The 12823-nt window shown below is 37.0% G+C and overlaps 1 protein-coding gene across 1 annotated transcript; it reads right to left on the bottom strand.

Annotated features, from left to right (window-relative positions):
- Window positions 1-1343: 1343 nt before the first annotated feature.
- On the bottom strand, window positions 1344-12511 carry LOC110619158 (polyadenylate-binding protein 8). Its single transcript, XM_021762420.2, has 9 exons — window positions 11861-12511; window positions 4035-4153; window positions 3269-3925; window positions 3096-3173; window positions 2934-3023; window positions 2490-2627; window positions 2200-2373; window positions 1924-2127; window positions 1344-1815 (listed from the first exon to the last, which is right to left on the bottom strand). The coding sequence occupies exons 1-9, from the start codon at window positions 12090-12092 to the stop codon at window positions 1573-1575; spliced, it is 1935 nt and encodes a 644-aa protein (XP_021618112.1). The 5' UTR covers window positions 12093-12511; the 3' UTR covers window positions 1344-1572.
- Window positions 12512-12823: the final 312 nt, after the last annotated feature.

Genomic DNA, 12823 nt, shown 5'->3' on the forward strand with positions numbered 1-12823 from the left:
TACAAAGAAGACCCGTGATATCCCACCATCCACATGAGTAACTTGCGAATTTGCAATTGCCTTCTTCAATCTTGAACTCATTATTTTTGCTAGGCAATAACTTTACATATTTTCTTTGACTTGAGTGCAACTCTAAGGACATTAACCTCTCCAAATATTTGACCTATTCTGAAACTAGTTTCCTCTCCAACATCTTAAGCATATGGATCAACATACATGCTAGCAAAGTGATATTGATCACTTTCAGCCTTGGGAATCTCAATCATATGCACATCTTCTTCTTATGTCAAACATATTGTCATCTGACTCAACATCAAACTCATTATTCTCCTTCGTATTCAAAACTATGGCTTAAGTTACCAACTAATGTATCCATCCAATAATCATTATCAGAGTTATTAGTAAGTGTAACAGCCTCTTCGTATTTTCTACTTCACCCTAGCTCCTCTCATTCCCCCTTTATAAATATTTGGACTACCCCTATTCGCCCTTCTGTAGACCTTTTCACTCCTAATACAGCTTCTTCCAACAGACTCAAAACCTCTCGCAGCAGACTCTGATTTAATCCTGGCAGACTCAGAGACATTTCCACTAACTTGAAATCCGATCCCAATAGCCTTACCACGATTCCGTCCTAGTAGCCTCACAACCCATACAACAATATTAAACAAGTAGATTTCGATAGCAAGGGACACAAAGTACGAACTAATATAAAATAGAGCAACAAAAACTCTTAAGCATAAAATAACTCCACCTTGTCCTACAAAATAGGAACCCTAACCTTCCAATAGAGTAAGAAAGTAGATTGTCGATAATGAGATGGGCCACAATGTCGAGGAAACGAGTGAAATGGGGAGAGTTAAATCAATTTTCTTGGGTTTAGGGATTTTAAAATTCCTCTTTAGTCACCTAACTTTTAAATCCGCGCAATTTCAACTTTTCCGCACAATTAGTACCTGTTAGTTTTTGAAGGATCAATTAGTTCTATTTACTAAAAGTGAAGTATATTTTAATAGTCTCTAAAAGTTATAAAGACCAATTAATGATTATTTCCCTAAATCTAAGGTTTCCTAAACCGGGGGACCTTAAGAGTAAATTTCCCTAAAAAACAATTGAACCCTATAGGCTTGTTTAGCTATAGTTACTTCTTACTTGTCATGTGAGCATAACTTTTTTTTTGGGCAGATTTTATGTTTTTTAAGTTTAAAGTCTAATAATTAGGATAATCCTAATTATAGTGTATGATAAGTCTGCTATATTAGAACTAAATAAAACATAATCCATAAAAATTAGTGGAATCCGAACTGCATGGTTCTACAAGTACAAATAATGGGAGATGAAAATAAACTAAAACTTGCAAAAAATATATTCAAGCAAATCTAAGAAACAGGTGCTCAATCACGCACATAAGCAAACTTGAAACTAGTAAACCATAAATTTAACAACCTTCAAAACAACTCCTGAAAGAATCTCAAAAAAAGAAAAAAAGACAATTCTTATGCTACTACTAAAAAAAAATCAGTCTGATTGTCAGATCAAAACACATCACGATTTCAAACACGCTCACACAACCTAGGAAACAAGGTTGTCATTCAATGACAGAGATGCTAGCTGATCAGCTGCGCCACTAGCCTGTTGCTGCTGCACACTCCTCAGAACCTCCATTGCCTCAGCAACCTTTGCTTTTAGAGCTTCTGGCGACTCCAGCAAGTGCAAAACCTCAGTCTGGTCCATCTCTAGAAGCATTCCTGTCACCTTAGCAGCTGCATCAGGCTCCAGCTGTTCTACCAGAGGGTAGAGATTCTCACCCAGCATCTACATTTATTCACCAAGCAAACACAATAAAATATATATACTGGTTCAGGAAAAAAAAAAAAATCTACCAAGTTTAAATAAACAGTTATTGCAGAGACTAGTGCATACCGTCCTCTGCTGTTCTGGACTAGCATTTGCAAGTGCACTAGCCAAAGCACCAATTGGAATTGGCTGAGACAAAGCTGTATCACGCATTGGCATACCACCCATGTCGTATGGAACAGAAAGCATCCCTCCAGCAACACCAGTCATTGGAACATCAGGCAAGGCCCGCCCAGGAGGGTAGCGATAGACACGTCCCCTTGGAAGCATCTGTCAATAAAGAAAACAATTAAGACAAAGGATATCACCAATGTCAATACAAGGAGAAAGACCACTGCCAACCTGCTGCTGCATTAGTGGCATTGGCTGCTGAGATTGCTGAGCAGCTCCAGCCCGTCGACCACCAGGACGCTGTCCCTGCTGCCCCTGCTGAACCATAGGCACAAAGAAATTTGGCATAGGAGCTCCACCAGGCCTCATACCAGGTACAAGCTGTTGCTGATATCCAAATCCAGGCTGATAACAACATATCATAATGAAAAGCACCACATTAATCAGATCATTGTACCTAAACAGCACAAAAAGAAACAATGAACTTGCGTAATAAGAAAAAAAGCAACATCAAGAGCCACCTGAGGAGGTATTATAGCAGGTGGGGCTTGTCCATAGAATATCTGCTGTCCCAGTCCTGGACCACCAGGGGGGTACATTGGCATTCGAGGAGCAACTGATGGTGCCATTGCAACTGGCCTCATTTGAGAAAATTGTGCCTGAAAAACAAATGCAAACCCATTGCGATATGAGGAAAAGGATGATATGTCACTTTTAGAGGATATACACAACCACAAGAAATGGAAAAATAAGAGGGCAAATGTATCACTGAAACAGTGATTTAGACAAAAGAAGATATTAATATTAATCACATGTTACATCTAAACTATTCCAGGAAACATCATTAGGAAAGGGGCATTAATGCAGGTATGTTTGCGTGTACATGAAAGGAAGCTATATTTAAACACAACCATCTCCACCAGCTATTGATTAGAGGCTGAAAATGTTTAGTAGAAAAATCATACCTGCAGCCTGGCTCTTCTATCTTCTTTTCGTTGTGCAAGTGCCACATATAAAGGTTTGCTGACAACCATTTTGCCATTCATCTCCATGAGCTATCAAAACAATTGTGTCATTATAACATGAGTGCACAAAAAGAGAAAAAAGAAAAGAAAAACCTCACTTACAGCTCTGGATGCTTCATCGGGAGTAGAGAAAGCAACAAACCCAGAACCTCTGCTTATTCCATTAGGATCACGCATAACCTGTGTCGCACAAAAATGTGTTTCACCTTTGATGAGCTAACAACCAACCAATCATAATTGTGGCTTGCTACTCAAAAAGCAAAATGCTACTTTACCTTGCATGATGTGATTAAACCAAATGGAGAGAAGAGCTCCTTAAGCTTATCATCACTTATGCTATCATCTAGGTTTTTAATGTACAAATTGGCCCCTTGAAACTTATCAGCTGCCTCCTTCATACTCTGCTCAAATCGAAGTTTTAATTCAGTTTCCCTTTCAGATTTCTTTTGGGCTTTCCCAACATACCACTCCTTATCCTCAAATTTCTTTCCATTAAGGGCCTCAACAGCTCTAGCAGCGTCATCTGCATTCTCAAAGTTGACAAATCCAAAGCACTTTGTTTTTCCATCTCCATCTCTCATCACCACAGCACTAGTGATTGTTCCAAATTCACCAAAAGTTTTATTCAAATCTTCATCAGTGACTGTTTCTGAGAGGTTCTTTACGAAGACATTGTTAAATCTCATCTTGTCAGTGGCACTCTCTCTTTCCTGTTTGCGAAGAAAAGGTCCAACATACACTTGCTTATCATTCAATAGCATCCCATTTAACTTCTCTATAGCCTTTTGGGCAGATTCCTCATTGTCAAACTGTACAAAGCCATAGCCCTTTGACTGGCCAGAGAAATCTGTAGCCACCTTGCAAGATAGGATGTTACCAAATGCCGAGAAAGTATCATGCAATGCTTTGTGGTCAATTCCCTTGTCCAGATTCTGTTAATATATATACATTTAGTCAGAGTGCACAAAAGAGGATTCAGAACTCAAAATTATATAAAAATACACAGCATCAACCGAATCTCCTATCAGCAGACATGAATACCTTGATAAATATGTTGCCAGCGCCACTTTTGCGAATACTAGGGTCACGATGAGAATACATAATTCTGATGGGGCTTCCATTGAGAGGGGTGAAATTCAGCATATCCAATGCCCTAGCAGCTGTTAAAATTATAGAAAGAGGGAGAGAGAATTTAGGAGCTTTACTCAGATTAAAAAAAAAAAAGAAAGAAATAAATTAGGAGCTTTACTGCAGATGTAAGGAACAAGAAAGCATGTAACATTTGCCACGTGCAGATACATTGATAGCATAAATATAAATTGGTCATTCTCTATTAGATTCTACCAGAATTCCTAACGATGTAAGATCACCTCCAATGTAAAGCTCCCAAATTCACAAGTTCTTCCAAAGCACAATAAACTTTGGAGAAATATAATTATGAAATATAAATTATATTGTCATTATTTGTCACAGAATCATAATATAATGACATTTGCTGCAATCAAAAGTTCTAGTCTTTTTAATGCGGAAAGCACAACAATAAAGTACTTTTTATCCTGTTTATGCTCCATTGACCAAAATTATTTCATGAACTTACAGCTTTCATCCCACAAAAATAAAATGAGGAATTACAATCACACAGTGAGATAACATTCAGACCTACAAGCCACAACTGAATAAAAGTGAAAAGCTTGTAACTTAATGATGTATTTGTTGGTCGGAGAGAAGGGGTTGGGGGGAGGGGGAAGTGCTAGCAACCAACATGTGACTCCAATGCCATGTATGAGCATGGTACTCTAGGACTCAAGAAAGAGCATTGCAAAGTCCTTGTACCCACTCAAATTAGATGTGAGACTCCACAGTACCTTAAGGGAAACAAGGCGCATCTCTACCATAGTATCACCATTGGCAATTGCTTTTGGTAGAAATGGTAGCACATGATTCTAAGAGTTCCCCAGTTAAAAGCCATCACAAGTTGAAATAGCGCAAGGATGAGTGTCTAAAGGCACTCTCCCCCTACAGTCATTTGCAACCTCTGATACTCCGACTCTTTATTTTGCCAGGCTGTACCCGTGTCGACATGACACTTCACGGGATACAATATAGAATATGTGTCCATATATTCAAGCACTTGAATACTTTTGTGACATGTTCATGCATAGTTGATAGAGCATTCTTTTCTGCTATGATGATCTACTGTTTATATCTGTATATCGTTTATTCCTATGATGTGGATTGGTGGATTTCTCATAGTTGGTGCTGAAAATCATGTATTTAGATAAAAATAGTTATATGGTTGTATTTTGCACAATTTATTTAATTGTATTTGATCATCTATTTAGATTGTAATTATTACTATATAACTTTATAATTTTTTTTTATTCTAGTTTATTTTATATAACGTAATGTATCCATGCACCTATTTCTAAACTTAGATCCATATTCCCATATTTTCTATTCAGAAAGTTAACAAGTCAACATAAGATATGTAACCATTTCTAATACTTGTATCCATGTCCAAGTAACATAGTTTACAACACATAAGATGCAAGGTCTGAAAATAGGATGCACCTATACTTGTTTTTGGTAAAAATGGTGATATATGAACCTAAAAGCTTCTAGGTTAAACAAGCTCAAGTTAGAGTAGCATAACAATGGGTGCACTTCTAGAAAGCTGTCAATATTCAGTCAATAAGATGGTGGCTAGTTCAATTCAGCATCCTAACTAGTAACTAAAACATTAATGTCATGCAAAATTAAAATACAACTTTCACACCAACAATAAAAACCAAGCCTTCGGTTTCTTAGAAGTCATGCAACGAAGGTAGGATTCTAAAACTTGGTTCAATCTCTCAATCTGACCATCAGACTGTGGATGATAAGTGAAACTGAACTGGAGTTGAGTGCCAAGTTTCTTCATCAATTCTTTCCAGAAAATACCAGTGAAAATTTGATCCCTATTCGAGACAATGCTAGCTGGAGCACCATATAATTTAAACAATGGTCAAAGTAAATCTTAGCCAAGGAAGCTGCTGAAAATGGATGTTTCAAGGCAATAAAATGTCCAAACTTTGTGAATTTGTCGTTAACTATACAAATTGTATCATAACCCATGGACCATGGCAATTTTTTGATAAAATCCATCAATGTATGTTACCAAGCCTGAGATGCCACGGGTAAAGCTTGGAGCAGCCCATGTGGAGCATAGTTTTAAATAACGGCCATTACATTATGTAACGAATTTGGGGAGCCTTACCCGTTACTCCGTTATACAACGGCCCCCCTTGATTTGCAGACGTAACGACTGTTACGTAACCGTAACGACCGTTACCAATAATTAAACTTCTTTTAAATTCTTTTATATCCTTCTTCTTTTGCTCCCTATTCTCATTTTCATTAGTTTATACACTTTAGAGCAGCATCAAAAGCTATATTTTTTAAGTTTTCTATTCCCTTACCCTTTCAAATTTCAATCTTCCCTGCTTATTTCTCATATAAACTTAGATCCATTATAAACAATTCTATTTTCAAACTTATTTCTTCTAAAAAATTAGTTAAATTTTATCTATTTTAGTTTTTAATTGTTGTTTTTTCCATTTTTAAACAAGTTTTATGGATTCAAGTGTTAGTTTTGAGTTAAAATTGTACTTTGAGCTGTTAGTTTACTCGATCTATAAAGATTATGTTGATTTTTCTTATTTTGAACTATACGATGTTTAACTTTAAATAATCTATATTTTATGTATTCATGTTTATTATGCATTTGTGTACATTGTTCTGAATTAAGTCTAATCAATATCATTTCATTTATCAACTTTGCAAATTTTTTTGAAAAATTTACGTAGTGTCAGGCCATTACCATTAGATTACAGCCGTTACAGACCTTTTTCCATTACCAGCGACCAAGTTTTAAAACCATGATGTGGAGCACAATGCTCTGTTTTGCAACATTGAAAGATATCACAAATCCAAATCCCGTCGAGTGCCCGCCATAGAAATATTTTTTGACTCTCAAGACAGTAGCGACTATCTCAGAGTAACTCCCAATTGGGCTATTGTGGCATTCCGTAATGATCTTTTGTCTAAGAGTTGAAGAAACCCCCTCATAAATTTGGCCTTTATATTTTAAGGCTCCGCCCTATAATGACCACAACTGCAACTCAATTTGTAAAAACGAAGAGGTAATTACTTGAGAGGCCAAATCGTCTCTATCATAAGAAGTGAGAATTTCTTGTAACCAAGCGGGAGAAGTGGAGGACAAAGTTGGTTAATTGCAGCCCCTTCTCTTAGCTGTGAAAAGGCATCCGCCACTTTATTCTCCGCACCGTTTTTATATTGAATTGAGTAGTCAAAGACCCAACAATTTCACCACCCCTTTTTGCTATAACAAAGTATTCAAACATTGTTAGAGCAAATATTTGATGCTTTGGTGATTGTTTTGATAATAAAATGGCCTTAATCCCAATGATTTAAACAAGAAAGCCAATGGTTTTCCCTATTGAAGTAACAGGCTGGCATCACTCCAATACAAATGGAACATCAAATTAGGGTAAAGCTAATATCCGAGTTGTAGCTAACAAAGCCTTCAATCTGTTAAAGGCAGATTCAGCCTCAGGATTCCATTGCCATTGATCCTTCTTCAGTAATTCTATTAATGGTTTGTTGATAACCCCAAAATCCCTAATAATGCGCCAATAATACCCAACCAACCCCAAAATCCTCATACTCCCTTAATGTTCTTTGGTGTAGACCAATTAACTATAGCCTGAGTCTTCTCTGGGTTAGTAGAAACCCCTCCTTCAGCTATCACATAACCAAGATACTTAATGGACCTTCTGCCAAATTCACACTTACTCCATTTAGCATAAAGGGGATTGTCATATAAAATTTGCAGCACCACACTTAAATGATCAATATGTGCCTCCATGAAAGGACTGGACACCAATATATCATCGAAGAAGACGAGCACAAAGCGCACTAAATAGGGCTGGAATATGTTGTTCATTAGAGATTGAAAGGTTGCAAGGGCATTAGCGAGGCCAAAGGGCATTATTAGAAATTCTAGTGCCCCACATGAGTTTTGAAAGCCGTTTGTGAACATCATCTGAATGCATTAGAATTTGCTGATAGCCTACTCGCAAATTAAGATCCAAAAGCACTACTACTCCTTGCAATTCATTCAACAAATCCTCAATAAGCGGAATTGAAAATTTATCCTTGATTGTTGCATCGTTGAGTTGGCAAAAATCAATACAGAATTCTCCAATTGCCATCTTTCTTCTTGACTAGCAAAATTAGGAGTGATAATGGACTATTGCTTGGCCTAATAATACCAGTAACTAGCATCTCTTGTATTTGTTTTTCAACTTCATTTTTTTACTGATAATTGTGTTGGAAGGGCCTAATATTAATGGGGTCTGTGTGTGGCTTGAGAGGAATTCTATGATTATGGGATCGAGGAGGCAAGGACATGGATGCTTTGAATATCTCCCGGCATAGCTGCTTTTTACTCAATGGAAAGCCTACTGCCGGTATAAATAGCTTACAGGATATGCCCTTCCAACCATTCTTCACCAATTTATGAATGGATCGCACTAATTAATCGCAAAAGTTCCTTGCTTAGTTAACCTTTAAGAATAGGCTATTGAGAATCTCGGAAAATGGTGAAGGTGTTTTTGTTGAAATCGAATGTGACAAGGGTGTGCTTTTTCATTCCGTCAACCCTTAAAATTATGCCATAGTCTCCCATGGACTGACTCTGCATAACCCAATTAGCTTGAGGTAGTTTGCTATACACATCATTACAAAAGGCACAAAGACTACTGGAAGCTTCAAATCCTTCACAAGTTTTGAATCTAAGTGTGGGTACTCCCACTATCAATTAAGATCATCACCAGCTTTCCCTTCAAATGCCCCTTCACTTTCAGTGTATTATCATTAATGCTCCCACTTATAGCATTCATTGATAATAAAGGGGCGATATCATCCTCTTTCATTTCATGCTCTTCCCCCATCCATGCAACCCAGTCGAGCTTCCTCCCCTTCCAACTCAATCTCATCCTCCGCCTGGTAGTGCATCAATACCCAGGAAAATAATGATCCCCACATCTAAAGCAGCTATTAGAATTTCGTCGAACATTGGAAGTATTTTGAGAAATAGGTGGAAGAGCAAGTAGGGCTGGTTTACGTTGAACGACGGGTGGGTTCTGAGTAGTGTAACTGGACTTTGGATTATAAGAGGAGATAGGTTTTGGAGATAGAATGGGTTTATTTGTGTGTATTTGCAAGGGTAAGTTAAGTTGTGTTTTGGGGCCAATATTGTAAGTGGATTTGGATTGGAAGGAGTTAAGCCTCGGTTGATAGCTATTGGTCTGCTGGGCCTGTAACAACAATTACTGCAATTTGGCTTAGTGTGAAGGACGGTCAAATTCTCACTGCTACATCATTCCTCAAACCGCCAATAAAGTTGCTGATAAAATATACCTCCGTAAACGAGGATTAAGCTGCTCCATCTGACACTTAATCCTCTCGAATTCGCTCTGGTATTCAGCCATTGTTCCATTCTGTCGGAGCTCTTTAAATGCAATCACTACATCTTCCACCACTCTCTTTTAGAATTCATCCTAGTAAACCAATATTCTACTTGTTTAATCAAGTATAAACTTGCCAAATCCACCTTCTGATCATTAAGAACTTCATAAATCTCAAAATATTTACCACATTTCCAGAGCCAATCTTGCCCTCCAAGCACCGGCAAATCCATTTTGAATAACAACCTGCTCAAATATCCTCATCTCTACACTTCTATATGAGTTGTTTCTCCTACTCCATGTTCACGAGGTAATAGCAAGATTCCCCAAGATTCAATAGTGCCCAAAAGAGGAGTAGAGTTTACTTGTACCGTGTCTATTTTTGTTTCTTTGCCCATTTCACCCCCTTTCATCATCTGTAATAACCGATTCAACTGACTATTGATTTTGATTTGTCCATTCCTCGAATAATCATGTAGACGTTGTTGCTCAGCACAGACCTATTCGTGAAGGCAATGTTGTTCCTTCTGGAATGTCTCAAACCGAGCATTATAATCAGAGTTCATTGTCTCCACCCTTTAACTGAGTGCCAATATTTGTTCTTCCATTGAAATCGCTTTTGTTTCTGCTATTGATGGTGTTTGGTTCCGTTTTGTACTTCAGCTCTTCTCCAGCTATTTAAAAGAAAAAAATTGTTCCACAGTGTAGTACCGTTGCTCTTTATACCAGTCTTGCATACCCAACCAGAAGGAGAATAGAAACAGAGAATAGCATGTTGAAGGTTTAGAGAAAAGAAGAGAAGAAGGGTGAGAGAAAAAGAGAGAGATAGAGAGGAAGGAGATAATGTTTGTATATTCTCATTCTGTTTCTGTACCTTCCTTCCATATAATATATGAGTGATTTCATATCAGAATGCAAGACAAAATAGGAATATTCTTTAATTGAAAATGTTGGACCACTTCCCGCTCATTCTTCAAATAACATTCTTACGGTGGTATGTGACATAATCTTTGTCATGAAAAAGTGCATGAGGAGTGAAGTGAACTCATTACCTCATTGTCACGGGGAATTTTGCAGCAACCAAGATTTTTCACATGGAATAAAGATAATCTATTTTACTAACTCCAAGGATCCAACACGATTTCTTGATGTACTCCAAAGAACTGTCAAACGACGACTCTATTCTATTGTGAAACTCATGAATTATAGCTTGATATGGAAAAAACTTTCTTCAATCTAGCAGAGGAGTTCCACAGCCAGTCCTCAAATCAGACTTATTTATGGTATTTCTACTTCTACCAATCACTCCAAAACCCAGATTTATCATAGCATAATTCAGTTGATTGCATGTCCAGATCAAATATTTAATGCCTATTTCCTTCAGAAAAATAAATAACTATTTTTCATTTCCTAAAAGAACTTTGATTTTAAACTTCCATAAAAAAAAGTAAAATATGCACATTTACCTGTCAATAATCGAAAACGGTTAAAATTCAAAAGAATTATATAATTAAAAAAATATTATAAATGTATTTCGAAACTTAGTTTGCTTTTTTTTAGTAGGGGAAATGGGGGAATGGAGATCAAATTTTAAAACTTTTTTAATATGTGGTATTCATTTATTTTATAATAATATGATTAATATATTTATCGTTGTAAATGTTTTACTAGATTACCAAATTTTATTTTAATCTTCTATTTGAAAAAAAATGGCACTTGTATATACAAAATTCGATTTCACTTTTCTTAAAAACTTTTTCTTAAAACCATCCCGGTTTTACATGAGTGAACGGATAGCTAGCTTAGTCCTTTCTTCTCTCTTCTTTTGCTATAAACATTAGAATTGAGTTTCACTTTTTTGTAGCACAACACCTTCACAACCACAGAACTACACCTACACATAGTGTTGGCACTGCATTTGGCTGTATAAATTTTCTTCTAAAAATAATGGAAAACAAACAAGGAAATTCTTAACTAGTTTAAACCACCTACGTCGAAGTGATTTGGTGACAATTGGAAGTAGTGCATGTGACTTATCTAAATCAGCCGTGACCCATTTTCACAAGTCAAAAATTAACGATAAAAAACAGAACTGTAAGAGTGAGAAATGAAAACTATCACTCGAACATATATTATCTATTAAGATTTTAACTACTCATTAAACAAATTCCAAAAATAATGATGATGATGATTTTAAGAATATATCTTCCTCCGCTTGATTAATTAGAAACTCTCTACTTGATTAACTAGAAACTAACACCTACATAATTTATTAATATTGAACAAATTGAACATAAATAAGAACCACTGAAAATTAAAATAAATAAATAAACTAACCATCCTGAGGACTGCTATAATTAACGTAGCCATAACCGAGCGATCGCCGTGTAGTCAAGTCCCTGCAAACCCGAACAGAAACCACTTGACCGACTTGATTAAACAGATCGTACAGGTGCGAATCCGTCACGTTCGCCTCCAGATCCCCGACATAAAGGGAAGTAGTCACGAACTGGGGGTTGGCCCCGCCGTTCACACCCTGAGCCTGAACCGGAACTTGAACCTGTGCCATTTCCTTTTTTTCTCTTGAAATATTTCTATTCGAATTTTTTTTATTTTTTTTTCAATTTATCTTCCCTCTCCTCTTTTTATTCTAATAAAACAAACACCAAACCCTAACCCTATCAGTCCACGCTACACCAAACCTAGCTTAAATAAGAGAACGAGTGATAGAAGCGCACACCAATTATTCGATAAAATGACTAACAGAGATACTGTGTTTTTCGTTTCAGTCTTTTGATATATTTCTTTTTGTTGTTTTTGGGTTTTTTGATAGGGGAGGAGAGGGAAGGCGGAGAAGGAAACAGTGATTTTGGTCGCCGAAAGGACTGGCGGCGCGTGAGGAAGTAACAGAGAGTGGTAAGGAGGGGGCAGAATAGGATACTGCTCTGAAAACGGAAGAGGGTGTTCGGAGGTCGAGAGAGAACGATATAAAGGAAAGAAGAGGGTTTGGGTATAGAGAAAACCCTAGGATGATGACAACGAGAGATATCCACCGTTGGATTTGTTGGGTGTATGGGGCCCAGATGACGTTGTGAAGAAGCAACTGAGTAACCGTGGATGGGATATTTAGGAAAGGAGAGAGCGGTTAAGAACACGCGCGGTAGGAGCCCGTGTAATGTAATAGTGTTTGGTGGGTTAGTTTGATAATCAATTATGGGAAAAACAACACGTAGGATTTTGACTGTTGCTTTAACCGCCTAAACATGGTTAAGAGATTTTAATAGGAAAAGATTCTCATTT

Source organism: Manihot esculenta, chromosome 7, assembly GCF_001659605.2.
Source record: "Manihot esculenta cultivar AM560-2 chromosome 7, M.esculenta_v8, whole genome shotgun sequence".
Classification (NCBI taxonomy): Eukaryota; Viridiplantae; Streptophyta; class Magnoliopsida; order Malpighiales; family Euphorbiaceae; genus Manihot; species Manihot esculenta.

Bases quoted from the DNA above. Each gene is read 5' to 3' on its own strand.
- LOC110619158 (XM_021762420.2), bottom strand. From the start codon at position 12,092: ATGGCACAGGTTCAAGTTCCGGTTCAGGCTCAGGGTGTGAACGGCGGG. The intron at 2,628-2,933 runs GTATGATTTTTC...TTTGTTTTTCAG, and splicing joins ATAGAAGAGCCAGGCTGCAG to GCACAATTTTCTCAAATGAG. The intron at 2,128-2,199 runs GTTGGCAGTGGT...CTTTATTGACAG, and splicing joins TGCCACTAATGCAGCAGCAG to ATGCTTCCAAGGGGACGTGT.